This window comes from Bufo gargarizans, chromosome 8 (genome assembly GCF_014858855.1).
Source record: "Bufo gargarizans isolate SCDJY-AF-19 chromosome 8, ASM1485885v1, whole genome shotgun sequence".
NCBI classification, from domain to species: Eukaryota; Metazoa; Chordata; class Amphibia; order Anura; family Bufonidae; genus Bufo; species Bufo gargarizans.
In genome coordinates, this window is record NC_058087.1 from 49,899,775 (window position 1) to 49,921,644 (window position 21,870).

At 45.6% G+C, this 21,870-nt stretch overlaps 1 protein-coding gene across 1 annotated transcript in view; it reads left to right on the forward strand.

Annotated features, from left to right (window-relative positions):
* The first annotated feature begins 5,321 nt into the window (after positions 1-5,321).
* AGAP1 (ArfGAP with GTPase domain, ankyrin repeat and PH domain 1) overlaps positions 5,322-21,870 on the forward strand; it is a 377,584-nt gene continuing 361,035 nt past the window's right edge. Inside the window, exon 1 of the mRNA XM_044303243.1 lies at positions 5,322-7,134. Coding sequence (XP_044159178.1) covers positions 6,972-7,134 — 163 coding nt within the window. The 5' untranslated portion in view covers positions 5,322-6,971. The remainder of the gene's footprint in view (positions 7,135-21,870) is intronic.

Sequence of the window (21,870 nt, forward strand, 5' to 3'; positions counted from 1 at the left end):
CACATATTCCAAAGTGCACCTTTCGGATTTCACCGGTCATTTTTTACAGATTTTGATTGCAAAGTACTTCTCACACATATGGGCCCCTAAATTGCCAGGGCAGTATAACTACGCCACAAGTGACCCCATTTTGGAAAGAAGACACCCCAAGGTATTCCGTGAGGGGCATGGCGAGTTCCTAGAATTTTTTATTTTTTGTCGCAAGTTAGTGGAATATGAGACTTTGTAAGGAAAAAAGAGAAAAAAAAAAATCATCATTTTCCGCTAACTTGTGACAAAAAATAAAAAATTCTAGGAACTCGCCATGCCCCTCACGGAATACCTTGGGGTGTCTTCTTTCCAAAATGGGGTCACTTGTGGCGTAGTTATACTGCCCTGGCAATTTAGGGGCCCAAATGTGTGAGAAGTACCTTGCAATCAAAATGTGTAAAAAATGGCCTGCAAAATCTGAAAGGTGCACTTTGGAATATGTGCCCCTTTGCCCACCTTGGCAGCAAAAAAGTGTGACACATCTGGTATCGCCGTACTCAGGAGAAGTTGGGGAATGTGTTTTGGGGTGCCATTTTACATATACCCATGCTGGATGAGAGAAATATCTTGGCAAAAGACAACTTTTCCCATTTTTTTTTATACAAAGTTGGCATTTGACCAAGATATTTTTCTCACCCAGCATGGGTATATGTAAAATGACACCCCAAAACACATTCCCCAACTTCTCCTGAGTACGGCGATACCAGATGTGTCACACTTTTTTGCTGCCAAGGTGGGCAAAGGGGCACATATTCCAAAGTGCACCTTTTGGATTTCACCGGTCATTTTTTACACATTTTGATTGCAAAGTTCTTCTCACACATTTGGGCCCCTAAATTGCCAGGGCAGTATAACTACCCCACAAGTGACCCCATTTTGGAAAGAAGACACCCCAAGGTATTCCAGTGAGGGGCATGGCGAGTTCCTAGAATTTTTTATTTTTTGTCGCAAGTTAGTGGAATATGAGACTTTGTAAGAAAAAATTAAAAAATAAAATCATCATCATTTTCCGCTAACTTGTGACAAAAAATAAAAAGTTCTATGAACTCACTATGCCCATCAGCGAATACCTTAGGGTGTCTACTTTCCGAAATGGGGTCATTTGTGGGTGTTTTCTACTGTTTGGGCATTGTAGAACCTCAGGAATCATGACAGGTGCTCAGAAAGTCAGAGCTGTTTCAAAAAGCGGAAATTCACATTTTTGTACCATAGTTTGTAAACGCTATAACTTTTACCCAAACCATTTTTTTTTTGCCCAAACATTTTTTTTTAATCATAGACATGTAGAACAATAAATTTGGCGAAAAATTTATATATGGATGTCGTTTTTTTTGCAAAATTTTACAGCTGAAAGTGAAAAATGACATTTTTTTGCAAAAAAATCGTTACATTTTGATTAATAACAAAAAAGTAAAAATGCCAGCAGCAATGAAATACCACCAAATGAAAGCTCCATTAGTGAGAAGAAAAGGAGGTAAAATTCATTTGTATGGTAAGTTGTATGACCGAGCGATAAACGGTGAAAGTAGTGTAGTGCCGAAGTGTAAAAAGTGCTCTGGTCATGAAGGGGGTTTCACCTAGCGGGGCTGAAGTGGTTAAAGAAGTCGCGGTCCTGAGTTAGAGGGGGACTTAATGAATATTTACTGATTGATTATTTATTGGTTAATTATTTATGTTTTTTTATTATTATTATATTATGTAACCCTTAATAAAGGACCACAGCCATTTTGCACCACAATTTAGTTGGTATTTAGTTTTAGATAATTGAATTTAAAAGTTAATTAATTATAGTTAACATTATTGCTCATATGGCACATTTACACATACTTCTTTCTCATGCTTTGTTTGCCCAGGCCTTATGACATGGCAAGATGAGGAATTTTTTTTATAATTCTGGCCATAAGGTGCACATGTTTTTTGTCACTGTGTGTTCACTCTTCACGTTTATTTGTCACAGGATTGTTAAAGACCATAGTGTGGCCATTGGGTTCCTCAGTCCCTTGTAATCCCTTAGCTTCCCTTTCTGGGGGCGCAAGACCTCGAATGAGACCCCTGGCCGACACCTGTTTGTGGCAGCCTAGGTGAAAGCCAGAGCACAATGGCCTCTTCCTTGGCTCCATCTGAGGTTGGCCACCTGTTTCTTCTGGCTTGGAGGGATAGGTATGGGTTTATGCGGGCCCTTCTCTTACGGAGAAGGCTTGTGATAAACTGCATTCTTATGCATTTTTTTTGTACTTGGGAGAAGAAAAGTCTTGTTCCTCGGGCTTAAAAAACGACCCACCCTCTACTTTATACTTAGACGTGAAGAGTCCGCTGACATTTTGCGCCCGATGTAGCTGTAATAAAACACTGGTGGGTGTACAGAAATGTAGACCTGTAATGTGCACCAGCTTCTGTGCCCTGCTGCGGCTTCAGAATAAGTGGGCAGATAGCGGTAGTTAAAATCACCAAGCTGTGCCCACACACTCCATTTACCAAGGCTGTTCTCTAGTGCCATGGCTCTTTTTATAACGGAGCCTTTGCCACATCTATTTTCAATTGGTGTCTTTCTTAGGGTTTCAGTATTTTAATACTAGGTACAGTTTTGCAGATTGCTCTCATCTTACCACCTCGAACAGAGCAGTAGGCCAGATTCACGAGGACGTACTTCTGTGCCCGTATTATGGCTGCAAATCCAGGGATGGGCATCTACGATAATGTTCGTTCCGGTCATTAGCATGCATAGCTATTTTGGTTCTCAGAGCTGTAATATAGACTCATTACGGCTGTCTGAATGGTGTTTTAAAGGGGGTTGGCAAGCCCCTCTATTCTGCACAACCTGCAAAGGGAAGATGACTTACCTGCTTTCCCGGCTTACAATGCCCCACTGGTCCAGCAATGTCAACATCCGGCCTGTGATTGGCTGCAGCGTTGTCAAACCGGATGTTGACATTGCTGGAGCCCAGCGGAGCATTATAGGCTGGAGGAAGAAGGAGCGGGAAGCATGTAAGTCATGTTCCCTTTGCAGGTCCCACGGAATGAGGGGGTATGCCATCCCCCCCTCCCCTGCATAACCCCTTTAAGCTGGCCATATGCTGTTGGCTGACTGCTTGTGTGACCATGAGAATGTGGAGAGGAGAAAGCAGGCTTCCACCCTCGCCAGTCAGTGGCTTATCTCTGCACTAACAAAAGCATCGCACAGTTCAATCCAAGTTGTTTAAACCTTCTCTCTCCTAACACAGGCCGCTGTCTGTATTCTAGAGAAAAAACACAGAACGGCGCCACCATGGCGCATAGACTGCAACTACACAGAAGGGATGGAAGAGCGAAAAAACCTCACCTTAGGGCGTAATTCAAGCACAATGCTGAGCAGGCACGTAGCCGAACATGAAGTGGGGTACCAGGGCGGACCCACTGTCCCGATGAGTGCATCAGAGTAGGAGGTAAAAAAAAAGCCGGCGCTGCTTGAGTATTGAGGAACGCTACGCGTTTTGATGTGGGCATCACATCTTCCTCAGGCTATAGGCATGAAGCCATAGACAGACTGACAAAATCGGCTGGTACCCATCTTATGTATGTGGACTGTCACAGAGGTGTAACGGCAAAAGTTAACAAGGTGGGTTTACAGCCGATTGTCAGGAAGGAAGTGTTCCTTCCCGAAAGTCAGCTGCCGTTCAGTGAAGGAGACCGCTGCATGCAGATCTCCTCCACAGTATGAGGACGAGGGATCGCTATTACAATCGCTCGTCCTCATGCAGCTGCATTGTTTCTGGGCAGCAGATTGCTGTTCAGACAGCACAATCCAGGGGCGGATTAGCCATAGACCCTACAGGGAAATTTCCTGGTGGCTGATGCCCAAGGGCTACTCATGCCCTCTTGATGGCCGCAGGCCAGGTACATAATGATCTGATGCTCAGCGGTTGTAGGTGCCCTCCTGAACTCTACTGTATTACTGTTCTGATGATGGTGATACAGTTGAATACTGTGGCGAGGGCAGCAGTATTTTGCGCTGTGCTGTGGCCTACTTGTTTTGGCCCATCTACAACATGGGGCCACTTTGTTTCCAATCCGCCCCTGGCACGATCTGCTGCCCAGAAACAATAATTGGTGTGCCTGCACAAACGACGGGATCACCCGATGAACGAGCGTTTTGCTCGTTCATCAGCGGCACATTTACATGGGCGGATTGTTCCCGATCATCTGCCTCATATTCGGGCCGTAGAAATGCACCTTCAGACGACGACTTCAACGGTATTGTCACCGGACAGAAGCTGTAATCTCGCTCAAAGGCCATGTTCACCCGTCCGTGGTGCCGCCATGCCTGCTTTGTGGGCTGCAAACTGTAGGTCCACAAAACACGGGCACCGTGGACCCATTGATGTCAAAATGTGGCTTCACTCTTATTTATGGCCAACATCAAGAGGTTTTCCATTTTACTTTTAGGATGGGTTCGCACAGCGAATCCGTGAATGCTGCAGATTTGAAAGGTGCGTCAAGAATAGTGTTGAGTGAACTTGTGTTTTAAGTTCAGCGTCTAAATTTCGGGTTATGGAAGAATCGAGTTAAGGATTCTAAATTCCGTTATGGTCCGTGGTAGTGGAAACCATAACGCAATTCTTCGAAAACCCAAACTTTAGACGCCGAACTTAAAACACAAGTTCGCTCAACACCAGTCAAGAAGTGACACTTAGTAACTGCAGGGATTAGCCCCATGGAGTGGAGCCAATCCGTTTTTAATCCAAGGGTCAAATTTCTGATGCAGATTCTGTAGCAGCCCCCCCATAACCTTAGGGTGCAGTCACATGTGGCGAAGGTCAGAAAGGTCTGCAGCAAAATCCGCCTATATTACATGAGGATCTGTCGCGGGTTTCACCCGCCGCATTGCAACAAGTAAATGTACGGCATAAATTGATGTGGAATCTGCGCCATAGGTCAGTTCCCTGCGGTTTCTGTCCACAGCGATGGGAATTTGTAAAATTTCAACCACTTTGGTGCACTGGAAATTGTCCACCTGCAATGGCCAATCTGCAGCATGTTCACACCTGGCAGGTTTGCTGCGGAAATCTTTGCGACTGTTCCATAGTCAGACTAGAGGTTAGCTGCAGACACAAACCCATTCATTGACAGAGTCTTAGCGGCCTTGTGTGAACATTCCCTTATAGCGGCCACCTCTCCTCTGGTACTAGGGGGTCACACGCCTGCTTCCTGAGGGCAGGGGTCCAGTGAGCGCCCGCTCCAGTGTCCGGGTGCTGCAGGAGACCCTCCGAGGGTGATGCTGGAAGGTGGGGGAGGAGACAGGAAGGAGAGGCTGCGAGGAGGAGGAGAAGCGAAGGGAAGAGAGTCACGGAGGAAGAGAGGAAAACACAGCAGGATCGGGACACCGTCTTACAGGGAATAGAAAGAGACAGCCGGGAAAACGGCGCCGGGATCTCCAGCACTCGCCGGAGACAGTCAGTACGTGTGGCGGCGGCGGACAGACCGAGCTTAGTTACCGCACTGGAGACAGCTAGAAGACCGAGACTGCGTCCTCTTACCGGCTGCAGCCCTTGCCCACCCCAGTACCCTCTGCCTTCCATCAGATCACCCCCTGGACACCCAGCCTTCCATAGGTCATCCCGCTTAGCGACCATAATTCCATAGATCACCTCCCTGGACACACATCATTCCATAGATCACCTCCTTAGCACCCAGCCATTTAATAGATCACCCCCTGGACACCCAGCGATCCATCAGATCACCCCCTGGACACCCAGTGATCCATCAGATCCCCCTCTGGACACAGCGATCCATCAGATCACCCCCTGGACACCCAGCGTTCCATCAGATCACCTCCTGGACACCCAGCGTTCCATCAGATCACCTCCTGGACACCCAACGTTCCATCAGATCACCTCCTGGACACCCAACGTTCCATCAGATCACCTCCTGGACACCCAACGTTCCATCAGATCACCTCCTAGACACCCAACGTTCCATCAGATCACCTCCTGGACACCCAACGTTTCATCAGATCACCTCCTGGACACCCAACGTTCCATCAGATCACCACCTGGACACCCAACGTTCCATCAGATCACCACCTGGACACCCAACGTTCCATCAGATCACCACCTGGACACCCAACGTTCCATCAGATCACCACTTGGACACCCAACGTTCCATCAGATCACCCCCTGGACACCCAACGTTCCATCAGATCACCACCTGGACACCCTAACGTTCCATCAGATCACCTCCTGGACACCCAGCGTTTCATCAGATCACCCCCTATACACCTATGGTGCCATAGATCACCTCCAGCATCTTATTAGCTAATCCCTATTGGTTCCCTTAGTCTCTCCTGTCTTCTGAACACCCATTGACCTATTTTCATCATTGACTCTGGTGTAGCCTGTGCTTCCTCCAATCACCCCTCCTTTGGTGCATGTGCCCTTCAGCAGATGACCCCACACCACTCGGGTTGCCCACCCTGTTGCCTTTTCCTCTGGTCACCTGCCCAATACATATTCATTTCTTGTCCCCTCTGAGCAGCCTCCTCTCATTCCTCTTTACTTGCCCCCTTCCCTCTGTACTGTTATTTTGCAGTGCCAGCTCAGACATCCTGAGCCCCATCTCCGCCTCTGCCAGGTAATTGTGCCCTCTAACAGATATGTATAGTGATAGATGTCATATTGCAGGCGTGCCCCTCATATGACCTTATGGACAGCACGTGTTCTGTAGATGTACCCAGCCATTGACAGGGCATTGTATTCCTGATGTGATCACCACGTTAGCAGGTTTCCGGCCAGTGTTGGGTATACTGCATTGGATGCTTTTCTAATTGTATTCACTGCTGGTCCTGTCTAACCCCTGCCCCCCATCACTGCACCCTGGCCCTCTGCTTCCTATTTTATATCTCCCCTCCATATATTACATTGCACCCCCAGGACCGGATATGTGAGGCCCTCCCCAGCCTTGGAAAGATGAACTACCAGCAGCAGCTGGCCAACTCGGCAGCCATTCGGGCTGAAATCCAGCGATTTGAATCTGTGCACCCCAATATCTACTCGATATATGAACTCTTGGAGCGTCTCGATGAGCCTGCACTGCAGAACCAGATCCGAGAGCATGTCATAGCCATAGAAGGTAAGTGTGCTTTGTGTGGTCCTCTGGCATGTTGTTGTGCCTTTTGAATCCTTTACTGGAAAGATCCTACAACCTTATTTTTTTATATTTTTTTCCATCTTCTTGGGTCGGAGCACATGCCGTGTTAACTCCTTCACTGCCATGAAACATCACTATGAAATACCATGCGCTATACACCTCCCCCTGTGATTGTACTCACCTTGCGAGGCGCACCATTCTCTCTGGACAAATCAATATTTGTATGGTGTGTACAGGCGGTTTTATTTATTATGCTATTGCAGTACAATATATATATTTACCATTATCCCTTCCTATGGCATGGATCGCGCTGTCGGGTGTGTAGATAGAAGGGCAGGGATATACCCGTGTCCCCTGGGTTTTCTCAAGACGTCCCCATTAGCTCATTGTTAAAAGAACAATTCCATAAAAAGTATCAAGTGTGAACAATGCTTTGTGTGCATCCATGGGAGCAGAGGAATGCAGATTGCTGTAAATATTTGCTGAGAACTCCCATTATTCCGCGCATGGTCTTGAATATATTAGAAGGAGCTATGATTTGCTGCTGTTTAGCATTCCACGTACGTTTTGCTTCCTTACATGAGATATGTAGCCCATAAGTGTCTAATGTCTGGTAATATTATCCTTTCCGGAGCTAAAGTGCACCTCCAGGCGCGAAAAAGATGCATGTACGCGCAGGGTAGTACCGTCGACAAGGAAACCATATGATGCCTGGCAAGTATGGTGCATGGATCCAGTTCTGATTAATAGAACCCGTGCATGGTACCCGCTGGGCATTGTATGGTTGTTCTGCCCATTCGCATCCCGCCAGGCGTCTAATCAGGGTATGCCTGGAGAGGCACTTTGAAGGGATCTCCAGTCCTTTTATATTATGGCCTATCCTATTCAGGGGAGTCCGACACCCCACATATCAGCTTTTTGCAGTAGCTCCGTCCACATGCAATAGGCTACTTTCACATCTGCGCTTTCCCTTTCCGCGATTGAGATCCGTCATAGGATCTCAATAGCGGGGGGAAAACTGAACTGAACGAAACGGAGTGAACCAGAATGCATTCCGTTCCTTTTGGTTGCGTCCCCATCAAGCAGTGTTTTTCTGTCTGCGATGTGGTGCATAGCTGTGCACGGATCCGTCATGAGCCACAATGTAAGGCCTCCTGCACACGAACGTAGGTGTCCCATTGCGGATCCGCAATACACAGGCACCGTTCTGTGTGCATTCCGCATCACGGATGCGGACCCATTCACTTAAATTGGTCCGCAAATCCGGAGATGCGGAATGGTGCGGAACAGAAGCACGGAACGGAACCCCACGGAAGCACTACGGAGTGCTTCCGTGGGGTTTCGTCCAGTACTTCCATTCCGCAAAAAGATAGAACATGTCCTATCTTTTTGCGGAACGGCCGGATCGAGGACCCATTAAAGTGACGGTGTTCGTGCATTGCGGCCTGCATTTTGCGGGTCGCGACACGGCCACGGGGCGCACACGTTCGTGTGCAGGAGGCCTAAGTCAATGGAGATGGATCAGTTTTCTCTGTCACAAAAGAAAACGGATACGTCCCCCGTTGGCTTACAATGGTTTTGGAGACGGATCCGTCATGGCTATTTTAGATATAATACAAGTGGATCCGTCCATAACAGATGCAGACGGTTGTATTATCATGACAGCTCCAGCAAAAACACTGGTGTGAAAGTAGCCATAGACAGTCATATTTCTGGCGCTGGAGCTACTGCAGACCTGTGCCAAATGGATATTGATAGGCCACCAATATTAAAGGATCGGAAAACCATTTAAATGGTAAGGACTTGGCGGTTTAGTCAACATGATGATCTATACTGCACGAGGCATCTCTCGAAAATATGAGGCGTCCTGTATGGGACTATGAAAAATCCAATACCTTACTGCGTACGGATGTGCAAGCTGCACCACTGAAGTTCGTTTGGTACTGTCGTTTTATTTTTCCTGTATATTCCTGTTTGGTGTACAGTTCCGATAGTGAACGGAATCCATAGCGGATCTACAGAAATTCTGCTAAAGCAAATTCTGAAGATGGTGTGGAATTCATTGTGGTTATGCTGCGGGTTTGCTGCGCTGCGGAGACTGAAATCCACATCAGAAATTGACATGCTGCGGATATGTGTCAAGTTATGTATAGATTTTGTTGCCGCAAATGTCCTGTGTGAGAATGAGATTTGTTCAGAATGATCGCCTCGCCTTTGCTCCTGCTGAATTCACTCTGGATTGTCCACACACAATTCTGCTGAAGGATAGGTGAATGTGCAGCTGCAGGACAGGTGCATGTGCAGCTGCAGGACAGGTGCATGTGCAGCTGCAGGACAGGTGCATGTGCAGCTGCAGGACAGGTGCATGTGCAGCTGCAGGACAGGTGCATGTGCAGCTGCAGGACAGGTGCATGTGCAGCTGCAGGACAGGTGCAGTTTAGATGCTAATTCATTACTCCTATTCATTTCAACAGATGCGGACTGTACACCTTGTGTTGTCTGCATCCGCATGTCCGTTCTGCAGCCCTGCAAATAAAGAGAGAACATGTCCTATTCTTGTCCGTTTTGCGGAAAAGGATAGGACATTTCTACAGAAGTAAAAAAATGGTGGCGTCTACTTGTCCGGGATCCATGTGCGCATGAGGCCTGAAGGAGTTAAAGGGCAGTCCTACCTGTCAGCAAGGACTGCTGGCTGCAGATTTAGGGCTCATGACCACAGCCGTAGCTGTATGCAAATTGTGGATCCGCCGTACACGGATAACGGCCATGTGCGTTCAGCACTTTGCGGAACAGAACATCCTGCCCTCTATAAGGGCTCATGCACACGGCTGTTGTCAGGCCGTGGCCATATTACATCCCGCATACAGTGGGTCCACAATAGACGGAGTGCTTCCGTGCTGTTTCTGTCTGTGCCTCCGGACAGTTCTATTTTTTTACACAGTGCGGACGGATCACGGACCCCTTCAAGTTGAATGGGTCTCGATCCGTCCTTGCCGCCACATGGATGTTGCCCGTGTATTGGGGACCGCATTTGTGGTCCCAAATGCAAGGAACGGCCGCACAATGGCCGTGTGCATGAGCCTATCCTTGTTCATAAGACAAACAAGAATAGGACATGTTCTATATTTTTACCGGGCCACGGAACAGACATACGGATGCGGACAGCAAGCAAAGTGCTGCCCGATTATTATTTTTTTGCAGTCCTATTACAGTGAATGAGCACAAAAACAATGATTGTGTGCGTGAGCCCTTAGAGGGGTTTACTAACAGAGTCACTTTTTTGTTTATCACCTGTCATTTAGTCAAGTATTGAAAGTGTGATGGTAGATAAGGGTCCAGCCCCCCCCCCCCCCCCTCCATACACATTATTGTTGGAGATGAGCGAACTAAGTTATTCACGAAGTTGCACGAGATTTCATTGAATATCTTCAGTTCCAAATTTTGAAGTGGTTTTTCACTGTAATAATCGATTGCTGAAGTTATTTAGCGAAGTCTCGCGCGACTTCGTGAATAACTTACATCGGCTCATCGGAGCCCATACATTCTAATACTGTATGGAGACGAATCTCCCTACAGTATTATATATATTTTTTTTAACAAAGCGGCTTCAGATGTAGCATCCGAAGCGTGCTCAGTCATCTCTAATTATTGTAATGTCAGTCAAACCCACCAAGGGTGAGTTAGGACACTGGGTATTCCTGTGTATGAACTCACCTACCTCATACACAGGAATACCCAGTGACCTAACTCACCCTATAGGACCCTGGTACTAATGTCAGGACTGAGACAACCTATTCCTCCAAAAGGAAGGACGAACAGGAGTCTCCCTCAGGCCTTAATGCAAATGACAGGGAAATGCCACACACAAAATAACCCAAACAAAATACAAAAGGGAAAGAAAACACTTAACTTCAAGTGGCTATGGCAGCACCAGGAAGTCTCGCGCAACAGGAACAATGCACAAGCAACGTCCGTGCGGCGGCCGGGGTGGATCGAGACCCATTCAACTTGAATGGGTCCGTGATCCGTCCGCACCGTAAAAAAATAGGTCAGTGCTTCCGTGGGGTTCCGTGCCTCCGTTCTGCACCGCAGCTCCGGATTGCGGACCCATTCAAGTAAATGGGTCTGCATCTGTGATGCAGGAAGCACACAGCCGGTGCCCGCATATTTCAGACCCGCTGTTTGCGAGCCGCAATACGGCCACGGCCGGGTGCATGAGTCCTCAGTGAGTAAAACTTTGGCTGATTTATAAAAAAAATTTGTCTCCTTACAAACTGACCAGGTCGGAAGTTTTCTATATTATATTGGATACCATTTGGAGCAGCCTTGTGATGTTTCTTTTAACGTAGACTGTGGTCCCTCAAGTTACAATGGCCTCGGGTTACAATATTTTTTACATACAATACATTGGTCTTTCCTGGGGCATTGTAACTTGAAACCGGTATACAACGCCATGGACAGTCCAGAGCTGAGGTACGTGTGAGTCGCTCATCCAACCCGTCAGCATAGGCATTTCACTAGTAAAACACCTGTCTTCCTGGGTGTCTATGTCCACAAGTGACTGAAATGCCACAGATTTGCCACTGTGGGTATTTGTGCAGCAAATTCACAATGTTCTAAAGTACCAGTAAACTGGACGAGATTTTAAGAAATCTCATCCACACACTGCGTAAGAAAACTGCAGCGTAAATGAAGCTCACTGAGGCCTAGAGAAGGTGGACCATTGTGAGACAACACCTTTAGCACATATAAAGGAAACCTATCACCATGAAATGCAGTGTAATCTGCAGGTGGCATGCTATAGAGCAGGAGGAGCAGAAGTTTTTTGGGAAATTTTCTGTAAACTGTGTAATTTATACATTTATATCTCTGCTTTTTCTGAGCTCAGCAGTCATGTGGGTGGACTTATCAGTGACTGGCCACCTTGCCTATATATATGTGTGTATACATAGATAACGGTCAGTCACTAATAGGACTGCCCACCTGTCTACCGAGTCCAGAAAGAGCAGATACTTCAATAGATTCTCCAGGAGTACAATCTTGAAAATCTATCCTCCAGATAGGTCATCAATATCCAATCGGTGGTGGTCTCACACCCTAGACCCCTGCCGATCAGCTGTTTAAAGAGGCCACAGCACCCCAGTGAGCGCTGTGGCCTCCTCACTGCTTACCAAGCACAGCGCCATACATTGTATAGTGACTGTCCTTGGTATTGCAGCCCAGGCCCATTGACTTGACTATCGATCTGCTCAGCTCCTCCTGCTCTATAACATGCCGTCTGCAGATTACACTGCATTTTTGTGGTGACCGGTTCCCTTTTAAGCATTGGCTTTTTGTGTACCATGCCAACTTTTCGATCCTTTTTTTTTTCCCTCTATGCACAAAAAAAAAAACCTGAATAGAAACCTACGTTGAAGGTACTAACATGGTATGAGCAGTGCCTATATAATTCAATGCTCCTCACGCTGTGTATTCTTGTCTAGCACATTAGTTGGGTATGATTGTTTTTGGCTTTTGGACTGTCAGCGGAATGTAGAAAATGAGATTAGGAGGCAGTTTTCTCATTTTGAGTCAGCAAGTTTTATGACCGGGTGTATCTCCAAATGTACTAGAAGTCATATAGGTTTATCAGGTGGAAGTCTCTTAGGCCGCAGGGGCCAGTTTGAGATGTTGCCGTATTTACTTCTAGCGGACTTTGCTGAACAGAATTATTTGATCAGCTGTTAATTTGCATCAAGCATTGACTGTCAGTCACCGGCAGTTGTATGTACAGCCTGCCACCCTCTGTGGCAGCACCTGCTTGACAAGAAGTCTGTTACTAAAGAATTTTACGTCACGCCATGGGGCGCGCCGTACATTGTATAGAGGCCGTGCTTGGTATTACACCCAAGACCCATTCACTTGAATCGGATTGTAGCTGCAGATAGGCCATGTGTACAATGAATGTAACTTCACTGACCTAGGAGTGCCGCAGCCTCCTCAAACAGCTGTTCAGCCATTGGACCCCCACCGATCAGATACAGATGGCCTCTCCTGAGGATAGGCTGTCAATATTGTACTCATGGAAAGCCCCTTTAATTGTGTTCACGGCACGTCCATCTACTTTGTAGTGACCGTACAGCGTATTGCAGCTTCATGGGACAAAGCTGCTGATACTCTGCGCGAATGCTACTAAGTAGATGGCGTGCACTGTAAAGAGTGACTAGTCTGCAGCGTCCCCTCTTCAAACAGCTGATAAGTGGTGGTGCTGAGAGTAAGACCCCCCACCACTTCTGATATTGATGGCCTATCCTGGAGGTACTCCATCAATATTGCAACCAGAACGGGACCCCTATGGAACTGCCGGAAATAGCCACGCACTGCCTCGGCTGTCTCCGTAAGTCCCATAGAAGCGAACGAATCGGTGGCCGTGTGTTGCGCTCTCCATTAATTTCTATGTGACTTCCAAAAATAGCTGAGCGTGCTTGCTCAGCCGTTTCCAGAGCTCCCATAGAAATCAATGGAGAGCACACCATGCATGCACGGGGAACTCTACTTCACTTTCAGGGACACATTCTAGAGATAGGTGCAGGTCCCACCTCTGAGACCCATACCTATCTGAGTTTAATGGTATATTCTTGTGATATACCATCGAATCTGAGATGACACAACCCCTTTAACAGCTGGCCATTCATGATATACCACTATAGACGTGCATAGTTGGCTTTTGAAGGCCAACATGTCCAATTCCTCTTTCCCCCAACATCAGTCCCCATACAAAATAGATTGTAAACTCCTCATCTGAAAGTGGCACAACTTTTCTCTATTGTGTACGGCCATCTTTAGGCTCAGTTTACACTGGGAGAGATTTATCAAACTGGTGTAAAGTAGAACTGGCTTAGTAGCCCATAGCAACCAATCAGATTCTTCCTTTCATTTTTCACAGCTCCTTTGAAAAATGAAAGGTAGACTCTGATTGGTTGCTATGGGCAACTAAGCCAGTTCTACTGTACACCAGTTTGATAAATCTTTGTCTTTCTGTGTATGAGGGGGTAAGAATTATTTATTTCACTGTTTTTTTTTTATTTTTTTTAACGTGATGATATTCTCAGGTGTGAAACCTACATTTTTCTTTGCTGTCACAGAAAGGCCCCATTCACACGACCATATTTTTGGTCTGCCTCCAATCTGCATTTTTCGCGGATGGGATGCGGACCCAATAATTTCAGTGGGGCTGCAAAAAATGCAGGCAGCACTTAGTTTGCTGTCCGCATCCGTAAGTCCGTACTGCAGTCCTGCAAAAAAAGATGGAACGTGTCCTATTCTTGTCCGTTTTGGGGACAAATATAGGCATTGTTACAATGGGTCTGAGAAAAAAAAAAAAAGGATGCAACACGGGCGTCTTCTGTATTTTTTTGCTAATCCGTGTTTTGCGGACCGTAAAATACATACGGTCATGTGAATGCACCCTAATGCTGTAGACCTTCATGTGTCATAGCCTCCCAGCCGTCATGAGGCCTAGCAGCAGGGCCGGACGCTGCTAAAATAGCCTTGTGCGATCCACCAGGGCTGATGAACAGAGTGCAGACTTCCTGTGTAATTCTCTACAGCCTGCATTGTGTTGGGATGCATTGTACTGCAGGCTATATGGTTTCAAAGAATCATAAAAACCCCGACACTTGCTCCACCTTGCAATTGTCCAGGAATAATATGAGGGTGATGACCTTGTTGGGAAGTATAATCCTGCTGTTTGCTTTGAGACGTTTATGCTTCAGGAAGCGTTTAAGTATTAGCTGTATACATTCATATGGGAGTTTACATACCTGCCACAATAACATGGCAAGGTGCCTGTGGAATAGAAAATATTGGATATTGTAAGTAAAGCATTAAAGGGGTTGTCCAGGATTTTGATATTGATGGCCTATCCTCAGATCAGAGGGGGTCCGGCATCCCCATCGATCAGCTGTTTAAAGAGGCCACATGGCCTAGGCACAGCTCAATGAAATACACGGACTGCAATACCATGCACAGCCACTATACAATATATGGCGCTGTGCGGTGTGGAGGCTTCAACTTTCACTGGATCGGCAGGGGTCCTGGGAATCAGACCCCCACCGATCAAATATGGATGACTCATTACCGAGAATAGGCCATCAATATCAAAATCCCAGACGCCTCACTTTAATCATGTCCGCATGGCCGTTCTGCAGAAAAATAGAACATGTCTTATTATTGTCTGCAATTAAGGACAAGGATTGAACAGTTCTGTGGGCCGGACGTCTCGTTCCACAAAATTCGGAATGTGCATGGCCGGTATCCGTGTATAAAACGTTCAATGCTCGTGTGCATGAGCCCTAAACCAGGAATGGCGGCTACGCAGAGATAAGGTCTAATGGAAAGATTTGCTCCTGTTCTGGTTTTGGCTCACAATCACTGAGGCCTCGTTCATATTTCCGTTTTTCACTGACATGTGCTGTCTGCGGACGGCACACATATCCATTGATTTAAATGTGTCCACATTTCAGTATTTTTTTTTTTTTACTGACCATATGTAAGTAAAAAAAAAATAATCACGGGGACATACACTACTTTGGTCCGTGATGCGGACTAAGCACGCCCATTGAAGTCTATAGGTCCGTGAAAATCACTGACTACATAATTTATTAACCTAACTTGACCCAGGTTTGGAGTAAAATTAAAATATCACTTTTATTAATACAGTTTAAGGCCTCATACACGACCGTTGTTTTGGTCCGCATCCGAGCCGCAGTATTTGCGGCTTGGATGCGGACCCATTCACTTCAATGGGGCTGCAAAAGATGCAGACAGCACTTTGTGTTCCCGCAAAAAATATATAACCTGCGGACAAGAATAAGCAGTTACCGTATATAAATCGCTGTCCACACTGTTCCGCATGTTTCGGAATGCACACGGATAATATCCGTGTTTTGCGGATCCGCAATTTGCAGACCGCAAAGCACACAACGGTCGTGTGCATGAGGCCTAAAACGGCTGTAAGCCTGTTTTTCACTGAAGACTAATAGGAGATTCTTTGGAAATACATTTTCAGCTGAGCGACGTCAGTGACTTACGGATGACACACGAATGGTAAAAACGGACTCCCAGACCAACCACAACTTTTTTTTCCCGGACAGCTTCACAGATAAAACACGTATGCTTTTTTTCACAGAAATGTGAACGAGACCTGACTGTGTGAAAGTGGCCTAAGGCCTCATGCATACGATTGTATGTTGCAAACCGTGGATCTGCAAAACATGGCCGTGTGCTTGCCACCATTGTTTTTTAGAGGTCTATAGAAATGTCATATCCTTGTCCTCAAAATGGACCAGTATAGGATATGTTCTATGTTTTTTGTGGGCCGACGGAACGGACATTTTTGTGGCCCCATTGAAATAACTGGTTCTGCATCCGATCCTGCATAAAATACGGATTGGATGAAGAAAAAAAAAAAACAGCTCACTGGTGGGGGGCCAAGAGTTGCACCCCCCACCTTTCGAATATTAATGGCTATTCTCAGGACAGCCCCTTTAATCAAGGCCATCATATTCTTTTGCATATGCAGGTGAATACGTCATAGAGGCCGAGCAGTTTATGATAAATGTGTCAGCAGGTAATAGGACTAGTCCCACTAGAGCTAGAACCGGTTCTGCTACATTCATTGACCTTTGTCCACAAAAGTGAAATTTCATGCACCATTAATTGTTGTTGTCTGTGCTTAAAAAAAAAAAAAAAAAAAAAAAAAGTGATAACTGAAAATCATGAGAACAGATGGTGTGATGAATAGACGCCTGACTCAGCATTTCCCTTTAAGAAAACCAGTGCCTTTATAAACATATTATTGGATCGGCGGTGAGATTAAGAGGATGATCTCAAACCTGCTGCACAGTTGAAGTCTGTGCAGCATTATTAGTTTGGAGGTTTTTGTCTATACAGGATTATTATAGATGGCGTATAGTGCATAGCGGCAAATGTACACGTCCAATGGGTAATTACAGAAGATCAGGGCATGTTGTTTTTACTGTAATGTGTTGATTACAGGTTATTAATGGATTTGTAGTGAAATGAGCAGGGCGCTCCAGGTATGAATGATAGGTGGTTATTGTTCTTAAAATGCATTTTTTTTTGTCTTTTTAATCCAACACGTTAGTTTGGGGTTATTTTATGTATTTACAGTTTATAATAGTCTGGTGATCAGGAATATGTGTATAGCACTTTTAGGTGATGCATAACTGGAGTTTGTGTGTGTGTATATAAGGGAGAAGATGGTTTTTAAAGGGGTTTTCCTAAGACTTTTATACTGATCGGTAGGGGTCTGACAACCGGGACCTCCACCAATTACTGTATTTTTCGCCCTATAAGACGCACCAGCCCATAAGACGCACCTGGGTTTTAGAGTAAGACAATAATAAATAAATAAATTTCATTACACCTTAGGTCAGACCACCAATCAGACCCCCAATGTTAATAAGACCCCCATGCCTCATATCAGTCCTGCATGCCTCTAGGCAACCATATTAGCCCGCCAGCCATATCTGTAATCAGCACCCCAGCCATATATATTAGCAGCCCCCAGCCTCAGATCACAAAATAAATAAACCACTTACCTCTCCTGCTCCTGGACGGAGCCGCTCCACTCCTCCAGCGCAATTATTTTCCTCCTGCTGTCGGCTGTGCTGTGAACTGGAGCGCACAGCGTGAGTTCACAGAGCGCCCTCGTGCCGTGCACAGCCACTGCACAGCCAACAGCCAAGGATCAGGAAGCAGTGAGTACTGAGCCTTCACCGTTTCCTGGTCCTCGGGTACTAATGAGCGCTTCCATAATGGAAGCGCTCATTAGTATTCGCCCCATAAGAGGCCAGGGGCATTTTTCCCCCAGTTGGGGAGAAAAAAGTGCGTCTTATGAGGCGAAAAATACGGTAGCTGTTTGAGAAGGCACTGGTGCTCACAGTAGCGCCATGGCTTTCTCACAGCTTAGCAAAGGCCATGTAACATCACGTTGCGATACTAAGCACAGCTGCTATACAATGTACGGCCCTGTGCATGGCAAGCTGACAGAAGACCACAGTGCTACTGCGAGAACCGGTGTCTTCTCAGACAACTGATTAGCCGGGATCCCAGGTGTCAGGCCCCCCCGATCCGATACTGATGACCTGTCCTGACACATTGTTGTTTAGGCTTTCAGACTGGCTGTATGATGACTTGATCTCCAGCCCGTCTCTGAACTGTCCAGAGCAACCGTCTTAGTTGATTCATGGCCAAATCAAAGTTTAACTTTGTTATATATAAGCTTAGATATTAGTATAGAAAAGGAGAGCACGGCTGGAGATTGAGCCATCGTACAGCCAGTTTGTCAGATTTCACTGTGAATGGCATTCTGAAGCTGCTATGTACTGTGAAACAATGAAGCTGCAGAAGTCTAATTTTTTTCTTAATAAAAACTTAATACAAAAATATTTTTGCCTCAAAATATATGTTGCCCAGTTTTAGAAATCAAGGTGTGCATTTTGTGTTCCTGGGGTATTCATTGTAATGAGTTCGGAGGTAGATCTGAGCACACAAGATTGGATTGTCACATATTTTCAGCCAGCTAGCGGTGATCTGTTCAAGCTCCAGGCTCCTTCCTTTTGTGGAATTTGGAACAGGGTCATAGTTTCCCAGTCTCCGTTCCCCTTTTGTGCTGTCGGCAGTATAAAATGGAGTGGTGGAGGAATTATGATATATAATATCTGACAACTGGGTAGTACGCTGAAGACAAGCATGCTTCAAGGCCCTTGTAAACATGGCATCCACTTGTGCAGCTGCCATGTTTGTATTATATGTATTGTGAAGTTAAAGCCACACAATTATTATGTAGAAGGTATATAATGCACGTGTCTCCTTGTCTTTATATTTCTTCTATTCCAGGTTTCTGCTGATAGATTTTACATGCTGGTTGTGTTTGTGATGCTTGCTGTCTAGTGGCCAGATATCACAGGCATTGCGCTCTCAGTCTGACCCACCTGCCCAGCAGTAATGACGTTAAAGGAATCTTCCAGGTTCAAAATATTAAAATAATAGAGGGCTCACCTTCAGCACAATATAAGGGTAGATGGCGAGTGCACAGGTTTATTCAGTGAACCCCAATAAATAACTAATAAGGATTAGTAATACCATATTTAAGGTCCTTACAAATGTGAACTTGGCTGTTTTGGTACCTGTAAAGAGAAAAAAATATAAATAAACGCTGCAGGGTTTCTTTACATTTTTTTACACTTAGTGGGTGAGATTTATCTTCCCAAACCCTGTTTTATATTGCCGCCCTCGTCACTTTACAAAAGTGTGGCGTGATGTTTTTTTTTTTTTTGGGGGGGGGGGGGGATGCTTTGACTCCGGCAAATTTAGGCCCCTTGCAGACATGCGTGAGCGGATTAGGTCCGGATGTGTTTAGTGAAAAATGCTCAATTTCGCAAGCAAGTTCATTCAGTTTTGTATGTGATTGCGTTCAGTTTTTATCGCGCGGGTATAATGCGATTTAATGCGTTTTGCACGCGTGTGATAAAAAAGGAAGGTATACAAACAACATCTCTTAGCAACCATCAGTGAAAAACGCATCACATCCGCGCTTGCTTCCGGATGCAATGCGATTTTCACGCAGCCCCATTCACTTCTATGGGGCCTGCGTTGCGTGAAAATCGCAGAAAATAGAACATGCTGCGATTTTTCACAACGCACAAGTGATGCGTGAAAAACAATGCTTATGTACACAGACCCATTGAAATAAATGGGTCCGGATTCAGTTGCGGGCGCAATGCGTTCGCATCACGCATTGCACCTGCGCGGAATACTCGCTCGTCTGCAAGGGGCCTTATAATAATTTACACTAGTTCTCTGGTGCAAATGATGACTGCAATTTATGCTGGTTACAAGCTGGCGCAGAGTTAATTCTAGACACACAGACTGCCGGAGGATGAGCTTCATTTATGACGAGGTTTACGCCACGTCCTCTAGAGGTCCAGGGGATATCAAGACTGGCATCTGAAAATGCTGGTCTTTATAAAAGACAAAAATAACACTACCTAATGAAAAAAATCATATTTCCCATACACCTTCAGCTGATGTTTGGAGCTGGCATTTTTTACAGAAAAAAAAAAATGCTGCAAAAGATGAAGAAATGATAAAAAATAATTGCCAGAAAAAAACCCATAAGGCCCTCCAGGTAATCTATGAACTGCAAGCAATATAACGTTTATAGAAGAACTGTGTGTGTGTGTGTGTGTGTGTGTATATGTGTGTGTATATATATATATATATATATATATATATATATACACACACTAATACTAAACAAATAAACAATCATGGAATAAACATAAACAACTCAATAAGATACTAATAAGTGTATGGACCTGGTGTGACACTAAGGGCTCGTTTCACACGAGCGGATGCCATGCGTGTCATCCGCAGCGTGAATGACCGCCAAGCCCCGCACTGGACAGCAGAGACACGGAGCAGTAACATGATTGACTGTGATCTTTTTACTACAAAATCACAGTGAGAACTTTATCTCGCTGTGATTTTGTAGTAAAAAGATCACAGAGAGGCACGGAGCGTTATCAATCATGTTAATGCGCCATGTCTCTGCTGTCCAGTGCGGGGCTTGGCGGTCATTCACGCTGCGGATGATACGCATGGCATCCGCTCGTGTGAAACAGCCCTAGGCATATAAGATACAGGCCTTATGCGCACGACCATGTCCATATTAAACAATGAATCACTCCCATCAATAGAAAGGACTATTCTCTTCTGCAAAATGGACCAGAATAGGACATGCTCTATAATTTTTGGAACGGAAAAATGGATTTGCTAAAAACACTGATGTTTGCATGACCCCATAGAAAATAATGGGTCTATGTGCTGTTTGCAAAAAATGTGGATAGTACATGGATGAAAAATAGTCATACGCATGAGGCCATAGTCGCCATATACAGAGAATAAACAGTACAACAATACATAGGTTGCTGTCTCTGCTTGTAAAAATATATATATATAATAATACAAATAATAACCAAAGGGTTTTTGCTTTTTTTTTTCACTTCAATTAGTCCGCAAATCCGGAGATGCTAAATGGTGCGGAACGGACGGGCCTGGTGGCATGAACATCAGTTAATAAGGATGTTATGGATGTTAGAGTTAAATTATCTGTAATCTCTATGCGTTTCATCCACAACCACACAAAACCTATAATATCTCCTTACTACAAACTGTTCTACAGTGAATTGAGTCTTCGGTTGCAGTCATACATTTTGAAGTGATGCTTCAGCTTTAAATGAAGGTAAAACCAGGACACTGGTGTTGTAGAAAGCGTAGCAACAGCGCTGTCAGGGTGGAGGGAAGGTGTGAGGCCGCGCGCTGAGGACTCGGCGTGCTGCACATTCACACGGTTCTCCGCCGCGCTCTCTTATGGGGAATAAATAATGCAGCGGGTATTATACAGATGTTCTGGCTGCAGACATAGTCACACAGGAGGCTAATGAGGTCCCACTGTCTTCAGAAACGCTTAGCAAAGGCCTGAAATTGTCGCAGCATTAGGCCTCACGCACACGACCGTCTCTGCTAAATACAGATACCAAACGACTGCATTCCGCATTTCTTTTCTACTATTTTGCCAATGGCCACACGAAAGAAATCCGTCTGTCGACCCATAGAAACGAATGGATCCGCGTACGGTCCACAAAAAAT